A 27,750-nucleotide genomic window follows, 5' to 3' on the forward strand; every position below is an offset into this window, starting at 1 on the left:
CAGAAACAGATGTACAGGAGGAACGCGGGCAGAAGAGCTGCAGTGTGCTGCACTGCATTGAGCAGGATTTGCATAGGTAGCTGGGAACTGCTAGGTGATAGACCCAAACCAGACACCCAGAACCTTTTGCACCCTCAGGCAATGCGCAGCCTTTTCAGTGCTCCAGCTGCCTCATCTGCAAACCAGGCTGCAGGACTTACCTAGCTCAGAGGGGGCTGTGAGGGTTCCCTGCTTTGCAACTGGAAAGCAGCAGTGCAGTGCTACCCCCTGCAAGCTGGTACAGGGCACCACAGGCAACCTACTGCTGTGGCCAGGGACATGTTCAAGCCCATAATGTGAAAATCTCCAAGGAAACAAATGGAGAAGGATTCATCAAGACTGCCGAGATCCCAGATGAACCCACTGCATCTTCTTTAAAGCCTTCCCAAGCACCTACCTTGGCAGAGCTTACTGCAGGGCTGCCAGGGGCCATAGGCATTCCAGTAAAACTGCTGAGGTTTGTCTTCAATGGGGATATTAAAAGTGTAACGAACATCAGGATTGTACAAATTGCCCACTGATAAAACCTGAGAGGAAAAAGGGATAAAGCAGAGTAAACTAACAGACTTCACTGCCTGCTGTTTTCAGTCCAATAATTCTGGGCGGACTTTTCCACACGCACAACATATACTTCACCTGAAGTGTTATCTCTTGCTCAATCCGATCTGTAGAATTAATCCTTTCAACAGTATTATCCGATCCGCTGTATTCGATCACAGCATTCCCAACTTTGATTTCCCTTTTAAACATACTGACGACAAAGTCTCCATTTAATATAAAGTCTCCTTGACTGTTAGATAAGGCTGCATAGGTGCAAAAAACAAGAACTAAAGACGCAGAATTAACTCAGAGGTACATAATAACGTGGGTCATGCGCTCTCAGTGCTCCCTTCCACTGGATTTGGAGGAAAAGTCAACTGGCACCCTTAAACAGAAGGGACGTAAAGAGCAGCAGAGGTCTTACAGACTTCGTGCCTACTCCTTTTTCCACTAGAAGCCTCATTAAAATGAAGGCTGAATGCCTGAAGGTGTTCCTAAACAGTTCACTCATAACCTAGGGCAAAGAGACACCGAACAGGCGCGCCAGGCAGGCTGCTGTGGGCAGTATGGATCCCAAGTGTAACGCAGAAATAGTTCTGCCCAAACCTTTTCGTTCGCCGTGCATATAGGGTGACTTTCATGTTGCTTCCAGGTATGTTCTTAAGGTACATTTCTGTGCCCTAATTGCTTAAATTTCATTTTCCAGTGGGTAATTACATGGAGTTTGGTCAGCATCTCCCTCCCTCCTCCCCTCTTACTTTTTTATTATTCCAAATCTTAAGGTATGTGAAAGCACCAAAGGCTTAAAGCCTAAATGCTTTATAAAAGGAACAGTTTCCTGAAAACAGCAGTCTGCTGCACAACTTCACACTAATGCGATTATGTAGCTAATTTCCTAAGTTAGTTTCCCCACCATTTCACCCATCACAGCTACATTACTACAAAGCCTCTGTACTGAAAAAATCCAAACTTAACACCAAAACACTGAAGGGAAGGCTTTTACACCAAATGAGGAGAGATAATGAAGCAAAACACTGCTTGGTCGCAAACAGTTGTAGATGGAGAAAAACTTAGAAAGCAGACTCTATACTTAACGAAATTCCATACTTTGGAGGCTTTAATGTCATTAGGCAGTAGTAAAACTCATTAAAAGATTCCTTCCCATTTACTGTATCTTCCCGCAACAGTAGGTACATGTCTTGGACTTGATGACAACATCAAATTCCTCCTAAATTGTTAAGCAACTACAGGGTTCACAGTACTGAGGGCCCAAGATTTCACACTCAGTGAGCTGCAAAATAAGTGGACACATGCACGCTTCTCATTTGCTTCTCTTCAGGCCTAATATGAAGAGATGCTTTCCCAGCAATATTAAAGCAACATTAAAGAAGATTTGACTTCATTGCTTCCCAAGAAGATTAAGGGCCCTCCAAGAAGAGTTGAGAAGTTCTTTGGGGCTCCTTCTGGGGTGAGCCACTCTGAATAGACACGGGGAGGATTGCTTTTCTAGAAAAGAGGAATGATGAAATCTCTCTCCCTCCCCCAGAACGGAAAGCTAACACCCCTCAGTGGGGTTTTCTGATGTGCATACCCACTGCCCCATTTTGGTGCATTGCTGTGAAAGCAACGGCTATGGCAGTGCAGGGACAGTCTAGGAACTGGCGGGGCAGTTTCTGCCTACATAAGGGGTTTGGAAACATGGAGGGCCTTTCAGAGCAACAGCCAAAACTGCACAATGGTCTCCTCTACCTTCTTCCCAAGTGGCACAAAGAGAGGAGCTTTTTCACCCCTGCCTGGGCTAGGAACCTCCAGTCCTGTTCCTAATGCACCCAGTTACATTGAGCGTTTAGGCCAAGCCCCACGCTTTGGGAAAAGGTGCAACAACTCATGGATGTTGCTGTCCCTTCAGCCTCTCTTCAATCTGTGGGAGTTGTGTGTCCCTCTTTTTGAAGGACACAGCTCGCTCCCTCTGGGCTGGTGCTGCTCTACCCAGCTCCTCACTACCCTCGGAGCAAAGATGCTCCCCTCTGCACACTCCTTTCCCAAAGTACGCATGGAAATCACCAAAAAGCAGCAGCACCAGCCTGTTTTGCCAAGCTGTCTTTGCAAAACGAGGTGCAGCGAGCTCAGAGATCTAATAAATAAGTGACCCTGAGCGGCCAGAGCCAGGCACGGGGTGTGCAGAGGAGGGGACGCAGAGCCAGAGCAGGCGGCCTCCCCCACGGGCTGCCAGCAGGCTCTGAGGGACATGGGCAGGACCTGCTGGCAAACCCAGCCTGCTGCCAGCAGGGATACAGTCAGCCACAACATGTTGCCTCCTCTACTGAGCCCAAGAAGGTCTTGCTACAGATCACTGCCTGGCATGGTGAAAAAAACCAAACACGTGGCCATGCTAAAAGCTATGTGCATGCAGATGACTGGTCTAACACAGGACTGCAAGCATTCTTCATCTGGCTCTAGAGACATGCCCACAGGTTAGAGAAAACACTCTCTATGAATAGCCAACAGCCACAGGCCAAGGTATGGTTAGGTCTAAATCAAACCAACTTCCTTGGTGCATTTCCTTACAGTTATATACCACTGGCTGGCATGGACAAGAAAGGCTCGGTTTAAGTGAAATCAGAATTATTATTCTGATACTGCAATAGAAAATACTTTCTACCTACATCTTTCTAGGTATGTCATATTTACTGCCCAGCCAAGGCACGGTGACAGCAGAGGAGTAATAATTTGCAATTAAGACTCCATCAGAAGTCCCAAGTCTGGCTGCTGCCCAGCTTTGTGCCTCTGCTCCCACCCCACAGCCTGGGCTCGATTGTCCCTCCTAGCCCCAGAGACCCTGCAAGGGGATGCTTCCCATCACCTGAGAGCCTCCCAGACTTTGCTGCATGGACGGCAAAAGCAAAGAGCAGGAGCAGGATGAGGCTGAATGTACTTGGCTGACATACAAGATATATTCTCGATAAGAAAACCTCCATTAAAGTAATTCTTCATCTCCCTTAGCAGAGAGCAGCCAGTAGATATATCAACATGACCAGAAAACAGAGCCAAACTCGGGACTGAAAGATGCACTGCAACTCACCCAGATAGTTGTCATCCTCTGGTTTCCCCGAGTAACTGTGCTGACGCACATCAATATTTGTTGCACCAGCTGGGATGCGGACCACAACGTTATAGCCTAGAACAGATTTAACACCAAGTCTATTACACAGGCATTTCATTTGCTTTTTATGGGGGGAAGGGAGATGAGCAAAATTACCTCACATTACACAACCCAATACTCTTCATTTAGGGATAGCGTAAATAGATACAAACTGGAATTTGCTATAGCTAGAAGGATTTTGCATCTTCCATCGGTGTTTTTGTAGATTAAGTGTGGTAATGGCTTTTATAGACCCGCATTTTTCACGATAAAGTTTTTAGCAACAGATTCTTACCATAATGCACCGTGTTAAATGTGCCCGCAACAGTTTTGCATGAAGAATTATCCCCACCACAAACACCACATTTATCTCTTCTCGCTTTAGAATTCAGCACATGATCACATCCAGCTTGCTTTAAGAGAAAAAAATTGAAAAACGAGATTGAGCAAACACAGACTGGAACAGCACTTACAAACCTCCAAATTAAGCCCCACAAAAGCTTTGTGTGGAGAAGGCTGCCGCGGGACAAATTGCTTTGCTTCCCCACGTTTCTGCGTTGATTTACAGCGCGGCCATCCCATGCTGGTTACAAACAAAAAGCAAGACTCGGAAGCACTGTTTGCACCAGGCAGTGCCTTAGCCAGAGAAAACTTCTTGCAATTCGTTTTTCCCACTGAGAAAAGCGCTGCCCGGCTGCACGAAACGGAGACCATCATTGCAAAGGGAAGGGAAGATCATTACCCGGCAGAGGCCCTGCACGCAGATGTCGTTGGTGTCGGGGCCACAGGGCGTCCCATCGATGACGCGGTCCCGCAGCTGGTAATACGCCGTGTTCCCCGCCACGCGGCAGAACAGCTTGCACCGATCCTTCATCAGGACTGGGGAGGGAGGAAGACCAGGACAATGTTACCCACTTGCCATCACCCTGATGGGCCACCCGGAGGAAGGAGCCCGGTCCCCATCACTTACTGCCGCTGTATTTGGGCACCCAGCGCACGTTGGTGGGCAGCCCGTTGATGTTGAAGTGCTTCCCGTCGAAGTCAGCGCACTGCTCGTCCCGGAAATCCTTCTTCAGCTTCGAGCAGGGCTCAGTGTTGCAGGACTTAAATTTCATTCGGCGCCCCACACAATACTTCCCACCGTTTTTAGGCCTGCAGGAGCAAGGGAAGAGAAGCTGGCTGCACTTACCGGTGCCTCCTGCATTGGTTTCACCTCTCCTCCTGACCTCCAGACCCTGCCTCGGCCTCCTGCCTCTGACCTCCATCCCCAGCAAGCTTCTGCACATGAGATGTGGTGCAGCAGGAAGGTTTTGTCTTATTAAAAGACAAAACGAAACATATAAGTGATGCTAAAAAGGGATGGAAAAAGGGAGTATTTGCCCTCCACAGCTGTAGTAACATAAGAAAGAGCAGCACTTTTCTCCCCAGCTAGGGGTTAAGCTTCATGCTGAAGGATCCCATAAGGGGAAGGACCACCCCTCCACAACCTCATCGTCCCTATAGATTTGGAGGGTTTGCCTCTGATCTACTGGCTTGCAAATAACTGAACATCACAGCAGAGAGCTGCTTCCCTGCGGAGGCTGAAAGGCCAGGCAGCACTTAGGGATTTATAGCCCAAAATTGTAGAAAAGGTGACACTAGACACTTTTAAATAGCTTCATCTCCACGTGTTCCAAAAAGCACCAAAGGCAGCCAATAAGATACTTCACCCCCATTTCATAATAAGACAATTGTAGTATAAACTGGGGAGAGCGGTATCTTCCAAACCACATAAAAGCCAGTGGATATGCTGGGAGAAATCATCCTTTTAAACTTTTCCAGTCCCAGATTCGTTGCTGTGGTCACATTGCTGCTGCCCTCTGACAGCAAGTAGTGGACAGAAGACCCAGAAAACCACTGTGTACATACAAGGGTCTCTACACACAGCAAGCCAACAAGCTCCTACAGCTGAACATAACCTTTTGGTGTCTCAAAGTACGGGTGAATCACCCACCTGTGAAGGCCAGCAGTGCCTTTCCTCCCACAAATAACAATTCTTCCCTCATATTTGAAAACTATATGTGACAAGGAGCAGAGTTCCTGTGAAATCCCTCAGTCCCACCCCAAATACATCCGGGTATGATTTGTCCTCAGGCACAGCCTGCAGCACGAGCACTAACACCAGCTCCACCTGCTCTGAGGGCAGCTCTCACATGCCGCCTGGAAACTCAGAGCTGCCACTTGCAAAGCTTTCAGGTGCCTGCAATTAAGCAAGTAACAGCGACACAAAGCCCAGCTGACCGCACAGCACTAATCACAGATTTCATTTCACAGGCTGCTCTCAAACTGCTTCCTAGCAGAGTGAGTTCTAAACCAACTCAGCCTGTTCTCCACCTTGGTGTGACAAATAACTTGGACAAATAAATAGCCCCTGCCTGGCCCCCTCCAGCCCCAAAGGGACATCCTGACCATCTCTGGAAGCTTCCTAGCAGCAGCACGCTCCAGACCTTGGTGAGCCAGAATCATCCATGGGGGAGTTAATAGGATTCATCGTTTTTGCTTTGAAAGCATTTATACCACAGTAGGATTGTTGCAATCTGACAAAGCCTTTAAATAATGCAAACATCTAACAGAGCTTTTCTAAAAAAAAAAAAAAAAAAAAAAGCTTGCAATGATGACATTTTTATGGTAACCACATTGCTTCCAATACAAATCAATTTAATTAATGAGACTTCTAAATGCTGTTAATTAAAAAGAACGTGCAGGAGCCTTTTTTCTTTTGTAAAGGGTACGTCTGACACGATCTGAAGATCCCAACCTATAGTTTCCTTTTTTCTAGACACGGCACATGAGATTGAAATAACATTGAACACATGGGCACACCGCAAACTGAACGCTGCTAAAAGTTGCCATCGCATTACAAACCGTCAGCTTGGTAAGCGTGGCAGTAAATCTCCCCACAGCGAGCATTTGGGACTTAAGCACGCTCATTTCAGAAATAGCCCCAAACCACTCTGACAATTTTAGGGTGTTTTTAAACCAGTATTGCTTTCCACAGAGTCTGGGTAAACAAAAAGAGCTGACCCTGAAAAATAAATCTGCCTCATATACCATCAATTTTTAGTGCCATGAAGAAATGCTGGATTCTTCAGCGCTGTGTAGTATTTTTATGGATCATCAACACCGTACCACAGAGATGGGAGGGAAGCAGTGCACACATAGAAACCGCCTTGCTCGGGCTCAATTTCCCTTATCTCTGACCCATCTATTTTATCAAGTAAGGGCCACTATGGACCTGCTTCCATTCTGGCATTGCTCCCCTTAAAAACTTCACAGCCCTGCTTTGCTGACCCCTCAGCTGGAGGTCTCCTTCATGCCATCCTAGGAAGCCTTGGGACACCAGCTGCCAGCTCGTTCATCCCCACACGTGCCCACACGGCCTGCTCAGACAGCTCCCAGCACAGGTACAGACTTGGGTGATGGACTAAAATGCAGACGTGACCTGACTTGCATCCAGAGATAAACTCATCCATGCGGAGAGGCACTCCCGAACACAGGGCTATGGCATTGATATTTTGAGAAATATGCCTTTCCCCCATAATTCTGTAGCTATGCCTTGCTTGGAAAGCAGGGCTCGCACCACAAACCCTCTACGTGACACGCTGCAGCCTGTGGCTTTGTCGGGACCATCCAGCCTCAAATTCCCAAGGGGCTGCCCTGGTGGGATGGGTCTGGTCTGGTCAGCAAAACACATTCCTTAAACCTGTGTCTGAACACAGCCTGCTTCCTTTCCAGAGGCTCACAGCTTCCTACAGCCCTGCAAAGAGCTCGGCCATGCAGGTGTGAGAGCAGCATGCAGAGGCAGGAGCTGCAGCATGGTACAGGGAGGTCATTCTGAATGCCAGATACAGCATAATATTTTATTGGCATGCAAGATGCCACCCCAGACCCCGGTGCAGAGAAAAAGCTTTAAAAGAAAGGAAACGGTCTTTGAATATAAAAGACTTGAAATGTATTACTCCAGGTTGGTTTTGCTGCTTTCAACAAAGCACAAAAAGCAGAGACGAGACCTGCTCTGTACATTTTTGAGGTACTTTGAAGAGCAAGAGAGGCAGGCATGTTTTATTCCCACCTCATTCACTTGCATCATCTCAGCACCATGCTAATGGGAAGGCGGATAGTGGGAGCCCACGCTATGATGACATATTTTGGGGACAAAACAACAGATTCGGCACAGAGCTGTGTGCATGGTGCTACAGCAGATGGCTCCCTGCAGAGCCCTTGTGAGGGGTTTTAGAAGGGGCCAGCATCAGGTCCATGGCTCAGGACAAGGAGCTGAAAAATAAACAGTGGGTAGCGCAGGGGATTTCACAGTCAGCTTGGTGCTTAGTGGATAGAGGTGTTTCTGAAAGTCCCAGGCAAAGCAATGTGCCTCACAAAACACCAAGACACAAAACAGACGCTATAGAAGAAGATGGAATTTAAAATCCTTTGGCTAGCCTTTAGGATAAAGGAGATTTTCTATCAGGAAAGCTATCAGTCCAAACAGATGCTGCTCCAGAAAGCAGGAATACATCTCACTGACAGCATCCGAAGGTTTGGCTGCACAGCCATTTCTGTGCGAGGAAAGGTATTTTGTTTCTGTGTATCCATGGCTACTGGAAGACCATGTGGCACGTGCTGACTCAGCACAGCGAGACGAGAACTCCTTCACACTTGGGTGTTTCTTGGTGTTGTTTTAATTCATGGGCTGGTGTCCGGCTCCCTCAGCCTTGCCCCTTCTCTTCCCTTTCGGCACTCGCCCAGCTGAGCTGAGCCAGCCCCTGCTGTCACCGTCACTGTCACCGCAGCCACAAACTCGTCCATCAGCACTCCTCCATCACGGGCTTCAAAGGCTCGCAGCAGGTTTTGCGGAGGGCTGCAGAAGCCGTCGCGCTGCTGATGGCAATTTCCTCGGCAACAAGCCGTCTGACACCAAAGGCGAGAAAGCACAGCGAGCCTGCGTGGCCTCTTACAGCCCCTTCCTCCAGCCAGCCACAGAGCTGTCTGCCCTCCATCACCTTGCTCTGCCCCAGACGAGAGCCCAGAAAGCATCCTTGCCCACCCCTTCTTGCTCTCGGGGGACAAAAGGAAGCAGAGAAACCAGCACAGCTCACAATTTGTGCAAACACTCTGCTCTCATACCAGTTGCTCAACCCATTACTAATACTTCACAGGCCACACATTCATCTCCTCAAAGCCTGCGGCCAAATTCCCTCCCATTTCAAATAGCTCAGGATTTTGTGTTCCAGGCTGATGGCAAACATTTTCAAGCACCACTTTTTAATGGGGCACAGATTTCAACTGAGGTTTTGCTAGTCTGCACCAGCTGACACGTACCAGCATAAAGGATCAGCTGTGAAAGCAGCCAAAAGCTGCAATAACATCCAAAGCAGGAGAAAAATGGTAGAAAACCACGCAGAAGATTTGGCCTGCAGGAATAGCTGCAAAAGCAGGGCTAAAATGGTGAAAAAATGGATAAATAACGCAGCCCATCTTATCCCCAGACTCCTGCTCTCCATCCAGCAACTTTCTGACCCACAACTTTGAGGAAAGAAAAACACCTCTGGGACTAAGCAGGACCCCAGTTGTACCTGCTGGGAAAACAGGAGGCAATAACTAAATGCAAATATAACAGCTCTATTTTTCCTCCCATTGAATGGATCCCTTTTTAGCACACTTTACCCCCCAAAGAGAGCCGCACATCCCTGTCTCAGCACTTACTCAGGCCGGTTGCATTCCCGTATGGCCGTCTTGATGCCGCCGCCGCAGGTTCTCGAGCACGTCCCAAACGGGCTCCAGGTCCCCCAGGCTCCGTCCACCACCGGCGCCTCTCGCTCCTTGGGCACGCACATCCCAAAGCGGCAGTGCTGCGTGCGGAGAGATGGGGAAGGGTTGCATTGACCAGCCCTGACATAAAAACTCATATGGCAAGAACTATTTCATAATGAAAAAAAATGGACTCATTTGCTTTTTTCTGTCACTTTTTTTAAAAATTATTTTTGGGGAAAAAAAATAAAACAGGGCTTGTTTTTAGGAGTTATAGCAGAGCAAACACCCAGGGATGCCCTCAGGCAGTGATTTACAGGAGGAGGATTGAGGACAACTGCATCCACCAAATACTCCCCGTTTGCTGGTGCCGAACAGCACGGCAGCGCTCGTGGCCCTGGCGTTTGGAAAAGCTGCTTATCTGATTTCCTGGAGAGCAGCAGGAACCGCAGAGCGTCAGGAGAGGAGACAGACCACAGGGAACAGAAGAGAAAAAATGCAAACCTCTCCACAGCTGCGCAGAGCCCAGAACAGAAGAGAGAAAGGAAATTTCTAAATCCAAAGGGCAAATTAAAAGAAGAAAAATGAATTTCTCAGTCCAAAGTACTTTTTTTTTTTTTTTTTTTAAAAAAAAAAAAAACTCAGCCATAACACAGGACTTGCCAAAGCCTGGTCTGTACTTGTGTTTTCCAGCTCTAACCGTTGTTTTCTTTTGTTTGGAAAACTGGTTTAAATTATCTTGGCAAGCCCCTGTCCCTGATTTTTTATGGCATAAATTGTGTTTCTTCGGGGTGTGTTTGCTAGCACAATTACACAGACTTCTGGGCAGGCAATACCTAGAGGACAGTCACATTCTGGTGCTGCTGGTCAAAATGGATGGATGGAAAAAATGGCATTTCACTCTCACCGAGCAGCTCTTGTTAATGCAGATTGACACCCATGGACATGCCTATCTGCTGGCAAATGCCTCAATCTTTGCAATTATATGAAGCCCAAAAGTTGCAGATTGCACACAGATTAGAAGAGGTTAGAGACTTAAAGGAGAAAACACGGAGATGCATCGCTAAAATATTCCCTTGTAGTATTTCTCCACACCTGATGATGTTCATGGCAATGGGGTCAAATTTACTGATGTGCTGCATTTTTCCAGCCCCTTAACTAACACCAAAACAAGGTTGCATCAAGACACACCACAAGCTCACCCCCTTTTAGACATCCTTATGAAGCACCTGAGGGAAAGCTGTCTGGGAAAACAGCAAACCTAGGGGGCTGAAAGACAGGATGGGGACCCCTGTGCCAGTCCTGTGCAGGGACAAAGAGGTCCAATGGCTATCACCAGCAAACAGAAACACACAACATCAACAAAGCAGAGCTGTCCCGGCAGAGAACTTCTTGCAGAAATGTTGATGCTCCCAGCTAAATATATAACCACAGTCATGCTTGGCACCACTGACCCAGAGAAGACGACCGAATAGCTAACTAGTGAATGCACACAGCCTTCGGACCGTGACATGACTTAGATGTCTCCCATCCCATGGTTGAGAATTAACCAGGAAATCACCTACATCTCTTGATTTTATTCAGAATTAGGGGTTTGAGGGTGATAGGAAATCAAGTGGGGAAAAAAAAAAGAGCATCTGTTTTAAATAAGCAGCAAGATTATCTTATGGAAACGCAATGGTGTTTCTTGGAACCATGCTGTGAATAGTCTGGCTGTGCAGCCTTCATGCCTTTTGTATTTTAAAAATAATTTCTATGTTGAATTACAACAGAAAACTAAAAAGTCTGCCAGGGTTCTCTTTCCTATGAGCTTACAGATCAGACAATGAAGAGAATAAAAGAGTTTTTGTCTGGAGCAAGTTCAAAATAACTTAAATGGACACAAAGTTTAACAGGAGAGCAATAGCAGGGACAGGAGACACTATAACAGACTTTCCTTTCCTTTGTCTTGCCACAGGAATCCTAGATAATTCACCAAATCCAGCTCCCATCCATGGGCTGACTTTGGCTGAATAGATTAGCAGGGGGCAGACAAGTGCTGTGAAGCTTCATGCATGCATAACATATACGCTACCTGCTGCCCAGAAGGCAGGAGACAGAAATGATTACTACCCGTCTACTGTTCTTTTACCGTTCTTTAAACAAACCTGAAAACCGCAAGAGATAGAGGTCCGAGTTTATGACCCTCTTTATTTCCTTTCTTTGTGGCACGGTGATTTATTTCTTGCCCGTAACGCAGCGGTGCTGTGAAACACTGTAAACCATTGTGACTGGTATTCACCCAAACGCCAGGCTGAGCTTATTCCTTGGGCTAGCGGTATCAAATTCAGTGTCCTCACATGCAAAATATGCATAAGCTAATGCTCCCATGTTGTTTTAGTGTCCTTGATTTAAGAATAAATGTAGAGCCTGATTAAATTGACATCCCAGCAGTTTTAGCCAGACTTTTCTTAGCTATTCAGGCTCCCTCATTTCCAAAGATATCTCCATAAAAAAGGCATGGTATTTTCTCCATCTGCCAACCCATATATCATGGGCTTTAAACATGCAGACTTGAAGTAAGGCATTAGTCAGCAAGCAGCAGTTTGATGGGGCTCCTGGCCACAGCAGAGTACCAAAATAGTGATTTATTCCAAGGAAAAGCACTCCAGACTCACACCTCAGCACTTTACAAGCCCAAGAAAACACTCAGGAGGAGAGAGTTGATGACAGTCCAAACTTTAAGCTTGAATTAGATCAACACAGAGATATAAGAATTACTCCATAAAGCCTTTTTTGAGAGTACATTCAAACGCCTAAGCATGATTGGACTGTTATCCTTTCTTAAGAGCCCCTCTGCTCTCTGCTGAGAAGTTCAGGTCACATTTGTCTAAATTTGTCTAGCCTTGCCAGGCTGGCTAAATTTGTGGAGTGAAATGTTTTCCCTTACATAGGCTTTAAGAGCCATGCAGATGTACACGGCCTCTCAGCTAATGCATGCTAACTCCAAGGAAGTGCTAACGTGCTGAACTGCAGATGCTTGAACATCACTCTGGTCCCTATCTGAGAGTAACTGAATGCTGGTCTGAACTAAACTGCAGCCCAGATTTTCAGCCTCAAAACAGTCATTTCCGAGCTTCCAGCAGTGATCAGCACTCACAAATGGAGAAGTTGAAGATACAAGGTCTGAAGTCAAGGAGACTCCAGGGATGCCTAAATATTGGTGTGCCACTGGCTCCAAAGAGTATCACAGGAATAGGATTTCCAACCACAACTCTAAAGCACATTCTCAGCAACAAAAACAAATGTGTTGACTGCTCTTTTCCATGAGAAAGGAAGGTAAATTGATACAGTGCCCGTTGTTTTGAATGAAATCAGTCAAGTTTTGCTGAACAAATGACTTTTCAGGCACACAAAAGATTAATTAAAAAAAAAAACAAAAAACAAAAAACGATTCACAACCTTTATTTGTTCAGACGAAAACGATTAAAACTAGTTAGGATTTTTCTTCAAAAAAATCAGCAACTCAATAAAAATAAATAAATAAAATCCTCCCAACTGTTTTTCTTGAGATCTGGACAACTGAAACCTAAAAGCTTATTCTAGAAACCACAATACTAGTTGGAAGCTAACATTGCACACAGAAATTGAAAGTTTCTATGAATTACTGCCAAAACTGTTCCATACAGAAAATGTCAACCAGTTCTATATTTTACTCTGAAGTTGTCAAGATGAGAAGCCAGTTGGCAAATTTACGTTATGCAAAATTACTAATTACTCACATCACATAGGAAATTTCTAATAAAAGCATAGGGAAGCTTTGCAAAAGTTTAATCAAGAGTTCATTCAAGGGCATTAAATTAAAAACTAGCAGATGCGCTCCAAAAAGAGTACCTGCTTTTAACAAAGTTATACCAAGTAATTTAAATCACGTTGTCAGAGGTAGAGTTGACCCCTGAGTACCAGGCTTAAGACACACGGAGCCGGCTCTGGGCTTCAACCCTTGCAGGCAGAAGCTGTGCCCCATTCAGCCATTGAGATTAGGACGATTGTGACTGACATGGGAGATGAACTACAAGGGACAAACCACCAGGTGTTACAGACCTTTCCAGGCTCACATTCCGTCCCATCAGCCCAGGGTGTGTGCTGGGTACGACATCCTTTGTGCGCGCCATCAATGTTAATGCACCAAAGTCGCCGGCACTGCATCTGCTTAAGTTAGTGAAAACATCAAAATATTAAATAAATTCTTCCCATATGCCCTACTGGGTAGAGAATCCTTCATGAAATTATCCCTTAAGGATTCATCTTTATATCAGAATCTTCACGATAACCTGATGTCTCATCCCACCCCTGCAGCCAGCAGAGCCAACAGCCAGCTGGTGGGAGCAGCCTTTGCACCAGCCCCCTGCCCTCTTCACCCAACCCTGGGAGCCTTATTTTGCTCTGGCAACACCAGCAAGACCAAGGTGTGGAATTGCACTTACCATGTAGGGGCACACTTGGGATCCAGGTCCAAAAATTAACTCGCACTGCTTATTGACATCATAAATCAGCCCGGGAAGCTGCTGAGGCAAGGCGTAAGTTCTTGATGAAGGCTCATCAAGCAAACACTCTCCGTAACCAGTGCTACAACACAGAGCAGAAGAACGGCATTAAACAGGAGGCAATGAGACCAGAACCCACTGCTGTTTATCTGAGTTAGCCTTAGGGCAGATGGATACCGTATTTGCCCTACTGAACACGCTACAACAATTGCTGTGGGCTCGAGCACAGGGGTGTAGGAGGCTGTTTACCCACTCACCACCCCCTCCTGATGCTGTGCTAACAACCATCTACCAAAATGCAGCCAGCTACCCTGGCAAAAGCATGTCTGAGTGTGCACGACCTGCACTTAGCTGCTGAGCAAGCACCGATACACATTTAGAAAGAAAATCATTGATTAGCAGAAGAAGCACCCAAGACACCGAGCCCCTGGATCTGCCAGGACACCATCAAGGGTCTCACTTTGTTCCCCACCACAACTTGTGAAGGCATCACGGCAAAATGGACGATCACTGTGCGTCAAACTGACCCGAGGGCTCCTTCAACAGTGTTTCCATGATGGACTAGTGCCAGGGCTTTCCCTTGACCTGTGGAGCAGAAAGGCAGATGCAATCTGCCTCCCAAAACACAGCTCCGTATCTGGGCCACAGGGCTTGGAAAACTCACTCTTCAGGTTAGAGGAGAACACGCATTCCTTAAAAGCAACATCCATGGGGGAAGACTTATTCCTCCCCTTAGAGAGGCCAGTCCTTGCCAGCTTATCACGAGGCTGAACTGGCAGGGACTGGATGCCAGGGCTGCATTCCTGCCCTATGTAAAGGATGCGTGCACACACAAATCCCTCTCATTTCCTCCAAGCTCTGCACACCAGGGTTTCAGATTAACTGATGAACCCTGTGGGACACATGCACATATAAAGACAGCCTAACGCACACAGAGGTAAGGCCTTACTCCAGAAACTCAGTGATGTATTTCCTACTGCATTTTGACCACATCCAGGGGTTGGTGTAGAAGTTCAGCGTCGGTGCCATAACGTGCTGCTGATTTTTCCCTCCATCTTCCTTGCACTTGTGATTGTCATCGTGTGGCATGTTAAACCTAAGAGAAACACAGCAGTGACAGATTCAATTGGATAAATAACAAAGTATTTAGTGTAGAAAGATCAACAGCATGAACTAAATATAAGCAAACTCAAGATTTTTCCACAGATATACTACTGGTTGGCATTACAGCGTAAAAACAGATGAGTCCTTTAGGGACCCTTTTTGGGGTAAGGAGCTGATTTCAACTGGGGCTTCCTTTTCAGCTGATGGACTTGGTCCTGCAGGCAGGCACCTGGCCCCACCTTTCTAATAATGCAGCCTCTCTGGAATTGATCCAAAAAGCCAAGAGATGACTGGGGGAATAGGTCTGCAAAGGAGAGGCATGACTCGAGCCCACGGACAACCAGAGCCTGAAGTCCCTTGTGTATGTAGGCAGCACCCTGTGTTGGCTGTATAACGGGCTGCACCGGGGACAGACTTGGCCCCTATACTTTCTGCAGCAAGTTTACAAAGTGCCATCGAGCATCAGTATCAGCACAAACCCACGTGAAGCTTGCAGCACATGACACATTGAGGAATGCGGCAAATACGCAACGGAGACAGAACGGCTTAAACCGCTTTGCTGTTTGAAGCGGAAAAGGGGAAATGACCCGGTGTGATCCTGTGCTCGAAGGCTGGGGAGTTTACATCCCATTAAGATTACCTCCGGTGAACCACCTTGCCACTCTGCTCCCTGCAAAAGAGCAAGGAGGCATTTCCTGCTCGGCAGCGCCGCTAAACCCTCGAGCGGCTCTGGGGCAGCATTCACGAGGGAATTAGCCACAGGGTAGGTGTGGGGAAAGCCAAGACTTGGGGGAATTTCTGTCAGGAAATCTCATTTAAACAAATACTACTGCAATTCAAAAAAAAGAACGTCTCAGGCAGCCCTCTGTGCAGAAAAAGGGAGTTTAAGACAATGAGCGATCTGTGCCCAGGTACCCGTCCATCCCACACCCACCGCTCCCACTGCAAACCAGGCAGAAGGTGGTTTTGGACTGAGCCAGCTGCCTAAGAAGCCTGTACTTGGGGACAATGGACTTTGTGACCTAAAGTGATTTTTGTCATTATTAATTCTTGAAGTCAAAATCAGTTAAAAGAAATTTCCATCAGAGGAAGTGAATCGTCAATGATGGCATCTCTTCAGGGCATGTCAGTAGCATGAGATTTACCTTAGCAAAACAGCTCAGCAGGTGGGTCAGGCTTGTTTATACATCCCAATCAACTGCCACATGCCCTGGGTAGCTCCCCCCTTTCCCGCAGCTGCTGACTGCCCCCAGCAGCCCCACATATGGTTGAGGTGGCAGGCTGGGGACCTGCTCTTGAAGGAGACTTCAGTCCCAAAGGCCAGGTGAGATGTGCTCATGTCCCTCATCTTCATCCTCCCCATGACACCCAGGGATATTTTGTTAGCTTTCCCCCCTGCTTGGGGTACCGTCACTCATCCTCCCCAAAACGTGGATTTGCTGGTTTTGCTGCTCTTAGATAAGCTCCACAGCGCTCCATTGCCTCCAAGTCACACCAAGGCTTAATCCTCCTCAGTGGTATGCCTTCTACCCAAGTATATTTATCTCCTCTCAAATAATTAGGCTCAGCAGGTAACGAGTCCTAGCCTGGCTGGCAAGTCCCAGCTAGCATAAATCTCAATCTATTTAAATGTAAATGTATTTACATAAAACATACACATGGCCAAGTTCATGTGCTATTGTGAACGCAGTGCTCAGTCCGTTATCTTCACTAATTGAACAGCTCCTGTAGGGGTCACAGACAGTGCCCAGCTCTGCCAGACCTAGGAGACGAACAAAGAGGTTTACAATAGAAAAAAGAAACGTCACCCACAGTTCAGCACAGGCAACTAACATTGTCACTACAAAAAAAAGTCTTTAAATTACAAAGAAAAGGTTTTCCTTACCCAGAGTATCACACTTGTCGTGCGCTCTACAAATATCCTGTCTGAAAGCAGAACAGACCTGACACGTTAGTTTTGAATGCAGCAGTGAAATGAAGCACAAGCACAATATCAAAAACATCCACAAGCACTTCTTGGTCCTCCAGTGGACCTTCTCGTGCTGGTTTGCCACATTGCCCAGTCAGAGCCCAACCCAACCAGGGGGTTTCACGTGCGTCGAGACCCTGGGCAGTCCTGAACCCAAGTCATCTACCGCTGTAGGGGTCATGTTATCCCAGTTCTACTCGTAGTTACACTGCTTCTGCAACTGAGTCTGATTACACCAACATCAAAACTGAACGCTTCGCACAGCTACAGATATTATGTGCTCACAGCCTCTGGCAGGCGACTGGCCATGGTCTTCATGAGAACACCCACCATACCTGGTGACAAGGACGGCTGTGTCGTGCTGAAGGTGACTCCCTTCGGGGTGGTTCTGGGATTGCTGCCACTGGCAGAAGTTTTTTAATGTTGTCTGGGCATTGTAAGATATTGCAGGACCATCCTAAAAAGCGATACGCATAAAAGCAGGTATTTAATTATTCATCTCAAGGCTTGCTACAAATGTCACTGTCAAACAGATGATGAAGAAAAACAATTCCTTTACCTGTTCGTTATGTATCACGACCAATTTCACAATAACAATATTAATTAAATTTCCAATGCTCGGGTCTTTGTAGATAGAAGCCACCTGTTTTAAGAAGAAGCACTCAGAATTATTTAAGGAAACAAATAAGACAACACTTGCATGTTTTCCATTCTGCAACCTCTTTTCTCCCGAGCCGTTCTTCTCAGTGCCCTGCTGCTACCAGGCCCCATACGTACCCACGAACTCTCTGCACACCTCAGAGAGACCTCCCACCAGCAGCATGACTGAAACAAATCACTGGTATTGCAGAAACCCAATGCTTCCCTTTGCTTTACCACATCACCAAATTACAGGATCATTCTGCTCTAAGACCCAATGACCACTGACCAAGACTGTCAAGAGCAGCTTATTCTCTCAAGTGCCTCCTTTTGACATGGACAGTTTTAGACCATGATATCCATGGCACTTCTACACTCAAATAGGAGGAAAATCCCTGCAGTGACATGAACGGGTCGGATGCTTCCTTCCAGTCACCATGTGTCCGTAGAGCTGCCTGCCCAGGGACTGTGCTACTGCATCCTACTGCCAACAGCTACTAAAATGCTTGTGCTCAGCCTGGAAAGCCAACCCCAGCACTGTTTCGAGGACCAAAGTGATCATGGGCTCTTTCTCCTTTCACAGCAAGGGAAGTTAAGCAAGTGTATAACCTACTAGCATCTGTCCCTAGGAAGGCTCAGTCCTCAAAGCACATTTTTAATTCAGCTGCTATTTGACATGGGCCTCAAAAAGGAGTACAATCTGTAGGTTAAAGGGAAACGTGACGGGTCTGGGAAGGAAGAAGACTCCAAATGATGTTTCCCAGCCAAGCTCTACCAAGCTTTACATTACACCTAGCTGAGGCAAACGGGTGGTATCACATAAGAACATGGCAAAAAATAAGTTCTTTGGCCACCAGGGGTGAACCCACTCCCCACAGCTGCATACTCACTATTGACATCAAGGTTAAGACATAGTGCTGTAGATTGGCTCCGTGGTATGCAACCATCCTGCTGTCAGCCACCACCATCACTTCCACAAACCGAGGGTAGGAGAGAAACCGCTTTGTTCTTCTGTGGCTCTTCTTCTCACTGATGGTCCCGGTCTTGTTGCCATCCGCAGAAAACGAATTCACTTCCAGGCTGTGCTTTAACGTCTCCATGTCGGATAACATGCTGCTGTCTACCCACTGTTTTCTCCAGTGTTTCCGCTTGTTCTTTTTGTGACTGTGTTCATGATCTACAATTAAAAAGCAGACACAAATATCAAGTACATTCTGGAGTGAGCGGAGTTAATATCCTAAGCATTATGTCAAAATACCTACTGACTTCAACCAAGACATAGTAGGCTTGCTCTAAACAACTAACCAAAAGAGAAGCCTGGTGTGGAAGCCTACCACATAATCCAATGTCTTTAATTCTTAAAGACTGAAGCCAATGACACTTCAGGTAAGGGCTTTCTAGCCGCAAGGCCATCCCGTGGCCATGCAAGAGGCCCCAAGCCTGGGCTGAAGTGGCTCCACTCGCCCCGAGCCCAGTGAGGGTAATTAGCCAACGCGGCGGCAGCGTGAGGATTCTGGGCACGTCCAAGGTGGCCAGGAAACCGCAGGAAACAAAGGTCCAAATCCTGTATTTCTAACTCAGGCATGAAGGACAGCAGGATTTGGCCTTCATAGTGAAGCAATTATATATGATTTATTTCTGTCTCTAACAATAACATGGCTGGGCTTCAATTCCCCCCCTCCCTTTATTATTCTGTGCTACAGGAATGGTAAAGGTCATCTAATAGCCAGCTGCCACTGGCTAAAGAATAGAATTCAGGAAGTTTCACATATACTGCTTTTGATATTCAATTAGGCCAAACATAAAAGCAGCCTGAAAATATACTCCATGCTGACACAAAGACGGCAAAGCGAAGAGGGAGAACAGGCAAATAAAACATATGGAACGTGTACAATTAAGATTTACCATCTGATTAGTATGTAATTATAGCATTATTTAAATATATGAGCAAAATCAGTCTTATTTGATGCCACTTAATTTTTAATCATTTCATCATAGGAAGTTGCTAATTGAATGTGATTCATCCATGAGAGTCTGTTCGTTTCTGCATTTAATATAAAGCCAGATCTGAACTACTCATCTAAGACTCCAGGCTACAACCCTCACGGTCTTTGTAGCTTTAGTTTAATTTAGTCATGCTGGTGAAAAATATCACATTTCCTTATCTGACCCAGTGAGTAGGTTAGAGGAAGCATAATATTAGGGAACAAAGGAATATTCAATGCTCAAACAAGATTGAAACGATAAGAAACTTCTTAGCTATTTCTCATGTGTTGTTTCCTCCTAGGATATTTGGTAATAATTTCCAAAAAAAGAAATATGAAATGAATTATCTAACATCAAGGCAGGCAAAGGGGTTGGCCAGCATCTAGCCATCTGAAAAATACTGTTTTCCCCCACATGTACATAGGCGATAGAGTATTTAAGAATTAAATTTCATTTACTCTGCACTACCTAAGCCCTGTGAATTCCCCTTTCTTGATACAGTCCAGACCACCTTAATACAGCAGCGAGTCCACAGTTATTTGAGTAAGAATTCAAGAAAGCCAATGGCATTTGTGGTTATAATTGGATTGCCCTAGTTCCTCTGCACTAATCAATGCCGTTGTGCTGGCAAGGTTGTGCTCTCATGCTGGCACGGCTTCATGGGCAACCGTGACATTATCCCGACTTGTGCAGTGCCAGTCAGCGAAGGGAGCCAACCGTGCATACAAATAACTTAAAGGTGAGAGGGAGACCAGACGGTGGAGAAAGTGCTAACCTCAGCCCTTCACCCAGTCCCCTGCACGCTACGTGCCTCCTCTCTGTGCCCTCGGCTGATCTCTTAAATTTCCCTCTTCAATAACTGACTTCCAGAGGGATCAGCCACTCGAGGAAGAACGCATTAAGGGTTGCGAGATGCTCAACAAGGGTGCTGCAGCGAGGCTGGAGGTAGGGCTGCCATAGTAAAGGATTGCAAAAGAGGGAAATTTACAGGATTCTTTGAAGAGACACCCATTGTGTTGGAGGTACTTGAAGAAATTAATTCCTATTTACCAGACTTGCACTGCTCAGGAAAAACAGGAAATAACACCTTTTTTTCCTGTTACACAGGTCTCACAGCGCTTCCTGTCTCCAACACACAGCTCATCCATCCCTTCAAAGCCCAACATATTTTTTCCCACGTATGAAGTCACTCCAACACTTACAGCATGATATCTGGACACCGGTCACACACGGTATGTTTGCCAACCTAGTTACTGTAAAACCAAGCACAAGCGAGTGGGGATACATTTCATGTCAAGCCCCTCCTGGACTTTGATAGTAGTGAGCTGTTATCTTCACCCATCTTGCGTGTAACTACACTCAGAGAGGGTGCACATTCACCTGTAAAAGATTAAACGCTAATGGCAGTGTACTGCTCTCAACCCATGCATGAAAACTCCCACCAGCCTTACTGGGAGTCGCACCCAGGGACTGCCAGCATTCTGCTGTTGGTCTCTCACGCCGTGTTACGATGGCCACAACACAGATGCTTTTACTCAGTGGTGTGTCCTACTGCAGTTTAATTAAGCACAAGTGAAAAACTCACATCATACAAGAAAACTGTAGTCTTATGATGCCAGCTTTCATTGCAACACCGAACACCAAAAAAGGGTGTGATATTTTTCCACATGCTTTTGCTTCTTCCCCCCCCCAACATGTTAATATATTAACAGAAATCAGGAAGCAAAATGGTCTGCTTGGCAAGCTCTCAATCTCTGCAAATGACCTGAAAAACATCTACCTACACATGGCACTAACTGGATGGGTTTAAGTACCAAAACATTTTCTTTTATTTGCAGAAAAAGCAAAACCCCAATGAGCAGACAAACTCTTCAAAGCCAGGCAAACTGCAGATCAATAATTCAAGTACTAGGCTAGTCTATGCACTGATTCAACAGTTAATATTAATTTATGAGATGGCTAAAAGGCTGCTGGAGTAATGTCCATTTTATTGCTTGCTTTACTAAGACAATACATGGTAGTCTTACTGTCTGGTATATGATTTTTCTTTGGGGTGGGGGTGTGGGGGGGTATTTTTTGCTATGTGAAACTTAAAAAAAAAGAGGTCTGATCCTGTGATATTCACTGTGACAGGGATATTCCTTCCCTGATGGCATCTTCCAACACGTGCTGCTCATGCTTGCTTAAGATGCCTCAGCCCTGAGCCCATTGAGCTGATTTATGGACGAATCCTGATGATTAATGGACTATCCCAAGGGAGAGGGCAGGAGAGAATCAGGCCTTCCACGAGCACTTTGCCTGCATGAAAGGGTGACAGGGCAGAGCCAGGGACTGCTTTTGAAATAGTAGCTATTGTTATGCTAAAACCAAAAATTAAAAGAAAGGGCGATCGCTTATCCCAACAGTTCTAATCCTTTCCATTTCTGCATTAACTTGTCCTTGGAATAGAAAGCAATTTGCACAATTAAATAAGACGTGACAATGAAAGCAATTCCAGTTCAGCTCCAAGTTCATGAGAGCTGTACATAGCAGGGGAAAAATAAAAGGAGAAAAAACAGGAGAGGAAAAAAAATGACTATTTCTAGAGCAAATAACATTAATGACCTCTCCCTGCTAGAAAAGGAGCATGGTCCTTTCAAATCAGCTTACTCTTGTGAGTTTTCTGAGTGTGTGACCTAGATTTTTTTAACACAAAGTTTGCTACTCTGTGACTGGCCCAGAACACTCCTAGAACTGCTCTGATCCAGCCCTGCGGATGATAACACCCGAGTTTGGGAGTTTATTATTTATTGCACACCTTCATAAAGCAGATCAAAATTCAGCTGAGCTCCCTGCAGGCAGCATGTGCCTTGACTCCCTTGACTCCAGCACAACCACAGCAGCAAACCCTGCCTTGATGCTTTGGTACAAGCTCTGGCTACAGTCAGCTTGCCCAAATTTGCTGTCTGTGTCTGCGAACGGCTGTGTGGTGTTTAGCTGCCAGCCGGGTTAAACCACAACAAGCATCTAAAGCAGCGGCTGCTGAAGCAGCTGCCACCCCTGGAAAGGAGATGCAAGAGGCAAAACTGATTTCCTACATGCAGAGGTCAAGAGTGGATGACATCCAACTAGGCTCTTCTTGCCAAGAAATGGGATGGAAACTGCCTCCTCTTGAGGACCCCCTCAGGTGGAGGGGGTCCTGGACCAAGGGATTTTTCTAGCCCTGGGTCTGCAATATAAGCGGGGGCTCTGTTTTCATTCTATATCAATACATTATATATCTCTATCTATAGATTTATCTACAAATACATCTCAGATTAATTTATAGGTGGACAATTGCTCATTTCTGTTGCTGTGGGCATGTTGCTGGAGGCAGGAAACCCATGCTTAAACCAGCACAACCCAGAGCAGAACACCTTTTGCTGCAGACAGCTTCTTGCTCTGCAAGCTCCTTGGCTTTGCATCCAGTGCTGCTGCCACCACCAGAAAAGGAAATAGCCTTTATTGGTAGAGGTGAGATCAATGACCTGCACCAGGAGAGAAATGAAGGATGCAGGTCAGCCAGGATCCAAAGAGAGGGGCATTCTGCACTAAGGGTGAAAATGAAAATTTCCTTGACTTTTCTAATCCCCAAACCGGAAAGTGCTCAAATGCAAATTAATCTGAACCACATAACCGCCAGAAATCAACCGGAGTTTCAAACTTTATGAGTGAGAGCTGGACAAAACCACATGAATCAAACTTTTATGGTTGGAACTAATGAAAATGCAGTAAAATATCAGACCTTTCATAGGTGCCATTATTAGAGCGATGAAGGAGGGAAGCTTTACTTTTCCACGCTCATACTTCCCTTGAATTAGGAAATAACCTTGGCACAGAAGAGCTCCCTCTGAGCCTCTTCCAGAAGAATTAAAATATTGACCTTCAAAACATTTTTTTTCTTTGCTGCTAAGAGAACTGCTTGCTTGCTACCCAAGCATACATGCTTGCTAATTTCCTTCCCCTCCTTCCCTTTGAATTTCGCACTTACACTAAGTGGCTTCCTAGGTGCCCGACTGGAGCAACACCAAGATCCTCAGAAGGGTCCATGCCCAGGAGCACGTGGGGCTGCAGTCAGTGCCCGCTTCCAGCCCACAGCCTGCAGCTTGAAAGACCAGCAAGCAATGGAGCAGTCCCACGAGCCATTTCGGTGAAGCATTGGTGATGGCAGGAGGAGCAGCCCCATCTCCGTTCACCCTCTGTGGCTCCATCCTTGGAGGTGTCAGGGTGCAATGAGGCAGATGTCAGGGTGCAATGAGGCAGAGCTGAGCCAAGGCTGGCTGTGCAGTGCTGCCAAGTCCTGCTCAAACCAAGCAAAGGCTGACTGAGGAGAACTCCAGGCCTCCTCCAAGCGACATTTCTGCCAGTCTGGTATCCTACTCATCTCCCAGATGCCCTCTCTCCTCTGCCTTCTCTCCTCTCCGTATCCTCTTAAGCTCACAGCCGTCCCAAACTTCTCCATTGCTGGAGCTCTTAGCTCCAAAGCTGCACCAATCCTTCCTCTCCCCACAAAAATTCATGCCTTTTCTACAAAACCCTCAACTTCAACTGCCCAGCATGTGAAACCTTTTCCCAGCTTTTCAACACATGACAGAGCAGCCCCCCCAGCCCACTGCCAGCCCTGCCTGGGACCACACGCTGCAGGGAAGGCCAAGAGACTTCAGCAGATGCTGAACCCACCTCTGCCTCTCGGCTGGATCCTGCCTTTTGTCCTGCTGCTTGAACCAGACAGCTCGAGAACCACGGGCTTGCAGTTAGCACCAATCAACTTCCCGTTGAAAGAAAAATATTCGCTGTTTTTACACCATCTGAGCACCAAAGACCACACGTACTCTAGACATTTCCTTTCCCGATGATGCATGAGAGGACGCATTCCAGCTTTAAAGAACTTTTCTCTGCCTAAGGTAAAAAGTTATACGTGACAGCAATCAATTTTGCACAGCAGACAGGATCTAGATTAATGAACAAAACAATAAATTGCCTTTTTAAGGCACATGTGAGTTCAGCATGTGGGGGAAAATGATTCAAGATCATCTTACAGACAAAATAATTAAATAACTGCATCTCACTACTGCAAGGCACAAAAGCATCGTTCAACTGATATAGAATTGGTTTACAGGATGGCTGACAAAGTTACAGCACTGAAAATCACCTGTACCAGTTACATAACACACAGGTTCGGGAGAAAAAATAAAGCAACCCTGCAGAATGACTAGAAAAAACATTGAAAAATGCCCTTAGAAATCACCTTGACACTGAGCCCCGTGTTTCATCGGGGAGAAGACAGGCTGTGTGTCAAACCAGTACGTACCACAGCCTCAGAGACACAACCAGTGGCATTTCAGTCTGCCAGGAGACCAGCCAGGGCCAGTGATGCCACACCAGAAGAGCCGAATGAATGAGACCACAAGCAGACTGTTAGAGCAAGAGACTCTCCTGCATCACTCTGAATAAACAAGCTTCCTCTTTGGTGGCTGCAGCAACAAAACAAACATTTCACAAAGCTGCCTTTGCAGGGTCTCAAAGAGGTTGAAACAAAGCCGTGGCAACTGACAACTACTCATTTACACCTATTACAATGGTTCTTGCAAAAATGTCTTGGTGCAAAGATGTTTTCTTGTTTTGATTTACCAAGTCAGTACAGCTTTGTGATTCATGCAGGCAGTGGAGACCCCACAGCAGTAATTAATTATATATTGTGGATGTTGCCACTTTGAACACGCACAATACACAGTGTTTTCCATCTCCAGTATCTTCCAAAACCTGCCTGGAGTTCATCATCACCTGAATGATATTATTGTATCTCAGAAAATGACTGAAGCCTACAGCACATCAACACAGTGAGGCCAAACATCACTTCAGACAGCCAGATCTGTCATTCACTAAGGACACAGCTTCTCCAGCGGACTGACACCCAAGGCAGACCACGTTCCTGTGGTCACAAACACTCCACCACTGAAAAAAATGCTAGCTTTATGACCTGCCCCTAATTTCACATCAGGAGAGGAGCAATGTAGCATTGTATGCTTGCCCTGGAGAAGACAGGATCATAAGGATGCCTGCATGTTATTCACACTCATGCCTAGCAATACCCCAAACTGATGTGTTCCCACGCCAACTGGAAGCAACACCGAGACCACCATGCATCTTTGTGCTGGCACTCCGTAAAAGATGAGGAAATATCCCATCAGAAAGAGAGAAACTTGGCCTAATGGTTAGCCACAGAGATGCTGGCAGTGAAAACACAGACACGTGGGAAGAACAGCCACAGACTGCTCAGCCTGCTAACTTCCATTAGGATAGGCCATGGGGTCAAGATGGGAAGAACCAGAGTTAACAGCTCCTTGCCTTGCCCACCCCACTTCTCCAGCAGACATCCACATGGGCAATATAGAAGTAGTTGCAAAATCGCACATACATCCATACATCTGTTTTGACTTCAGGAGAATAACTTAACTCTGTACGTTTACCACATCTAAAAACAAAACTCACTCAATAATAATTTGTTTAGTTCCAGTGTTGGTCTTTCACCGTCACAGAATTAACCTTTCTTGCCATGTGGATCTTTGACGTATTTTCAGTGCTAAGAGTAACAACAAAATGCCCACACCTTGCCTCCAACACTTAGAAAATTTCACACAAAACTGCAAGCACGGGATCTGCATCAGTGCAGGTGATCCAATTTTTTAAACCAAAGCCTGCCTAAAAACTTACTTCACTTGCCAATACCGCAGCGAGATAGCACAGATGTTGCAGCCCGATCCCTTTCCCAATTCAGTATGGGAAAAGCTTGTGTCGGACATCCCAGGCCTATCTGACCAGTACTAGTTGGCTGTTGCTGCGCTATTACCTCAATGGGAGGCCAGAAATAGAATTAATTACATTAGCATACAGGACCTGTGACGTAACTCTCTCATTTGCTGTTTTCGGGAGGGAAGGAAACCTGAAATAATTACTCGCTGGCTATAAATTACAATCCGCTTCCTTACAATGAAAAACTTTTCTGAGGGAAAGAATGAAGTCAATGCATTACCCTGAAGCCAAAAGCAAAGCTGACAGCTTAAACAGACTTCTGAAAGAGCTCAAGGATCGCTCAACCTGGAAGCAAAGGCTTACGAAAACCTCCCCATAGCTCTTCTGCAGCCCCACAGTTACGTGAGACCCAGCAGTACAGAATTTGCCTTAAGACCTGCCTGGAAACCAGACACCTACAACGCGAAATACCACCGGATTAAAGACTTGAAAACCAAAACAAGAACATGGTTGGAGGCAAGACAAACTGTCCAAAAGAAATAGCAAAAAATGTGAAGCAGGTTTACCCAACAGCGTGATGCAAAACATCCAGGGCTTCATGACTCATAGGAATATCAACATCGAGTCCTGTGGAAAAGGCATTCAAGTTTGTGCCTTAAAACTTCTATAAAATCATTAAATAATGCAAATAAATGGTCTGTAGAATGGGTATGAGATTTTCCACCACTGTTCTCCAGCGGTGCCACTTCTAACCATGGGTGCACACCTCAGAGCAGAGCACAGACAGGACCAAGAGCTCACAGCAGGAGATGGTGTTATATGGAAAGGGACAAAGCCAGGCATTAGCCATGGCATCCGATTCCCACCACATTCCCATTGGGTCCCCCTGGTCACAGCATCACCAGCACAGTAACAAACCCACACCCTTGCACCCTCCAGCAGGCCACCCCTTCCAACACGTGTGGACGCCGTGGCAGGACCACCTCCTGCTTGCAGCACGGATCCATCACTGCCTTCCCACACAGCCGGGAGGCATGGGAAAGAGACAACAACCACCTCAAGGGCTGAGCAGGCAGGTGCTAATTAGCACATGGGAACAGGATTGCAATCATGGAGCTGGCAGCACCAGGCACCAGATTGCTCAAGACACATGGTGGCACCCCTCTGCTCTGGTGACTCCCCGGTGCCGCATTCAGTGGTAAAAGTTGTTAAAGTTACTACGAAAGGGTAATCTATTACAAATTACT

General features: G+C 46.3%; 1 protein-coding gene and 2 long non-coding RNA genes across 6 annotated transcripts in view; 2 read left to right on the forward strand and 1 right to left on the reverse strand.

The window, feature by feature from the left end:
* ADAMTS9 (ADAM metallopeptidase with thrombospondin type 1 motif 9) overlaps window positions 1–27,750 on the reverse strand; it is a 76,529-nt gene that overhangs the window by 42,881 nt on the left and 5,898 nt on the right. For 3 of the 4 annotated variants that reach the window (XR_004753997.1, XM_035337331.1, XM_035337329.1), the window contains exons 4-18: window positions 18,637–18,923; window positions 17,667–17,750; window positions 17,443–17,564; window positions 17,024–17,064; window positions 16,795–16,900; window positions 14,984–15,130; window positions 13,975–14,116; window positions 13,592–13,699; window positions 9,464–9,609; window positions 4,692–4,873; window positions 4,464–4,600; window positions 4,017–4,134; window positions 3,662–3,757; window positions 676–842; window positions 437–566 (exon numbers count right to left, since the gene is read on the reverse strand). Coding sequence is in view for 3 of the 4 variants with exons in the window: in XM_035337331.1 (XP_035193222.1) it covers window positions 437–566; window positions 676–842; window positions 3,662–3,757; window positions 4,017–4,134; window positions 4,464–4,600; window positions 4,692–4,873; window positions 9,464–9,609; window positions 13,592–13,699; window positions 13,975–14,116; window positions 14,984–15,130; window positions 16,795–16,900; window positions 17,024–17,064; window positions 17,443–17,564; window positions 17,667–17,750; window positions 18,637–18,923 (2,013 nt within the window). In the remaining variant the exon portion in view is untranslated. The remainder of the gene's footprint in view (window positions 1–436; window positions 567–675; window positions 843–3,661; window positions 3,758–4,016; window positions 4,135–4,463; window positions 4,601–4,691; window positions 4,874–9,463; window positions 9,610–13,591; window positions 13,700–13,974; window positions 14,117–14,983; window positions 15,131–16,794; window positions 16,901–17,023; window positions 17,065–17,442; window positions 17,565–17,666; window positions 17,751–18,636; window positions 18,924–27,750) is intronic. The other variant, XM_035337330.1, reaches the window with a different exon arrangement.
* LOC118173098 lies at window positions 2,981–13,874 on the forward strand. The gene is made up of 3 exons (XR_004754008.1): window positions 2,981–3,133; window positions 5,448–5,453; window positions 13,863–13,874. It is a non-coding gene; the product is annotated as an uncharacterized LOC118173098 (long non-coding RNA).
* LOC118173097 lies at window positions 20,264–20,975 on the forward strand. Its single transcript, XR_004754007.1, has 3 exons — window positions 20,264–20,471; window positions 20,603–20,754; window positions 20,840–20,975. It is a non-coding gene; the product is annotated as an uncharacterized LOC118173097 (long non-coding RNA).

The sequence above is a fragment of the Oxyura jamaicensis genome, chromosome 12 (assembly GCF_011077185.1).
Source record: "Oxyura jamaicensis isolate SHBP4307 breed ruddy duck chromosome 12, BPBGC_Ojam_1.0, whole genome shotgun sequence".
In the NCBI taxonomy this organism is placed as follows: Eukaryota; Metazoa; Chordata; class Aves; order Anseriformes; family Anatidae; genus Oxyura; species Oxyura jamaicensis.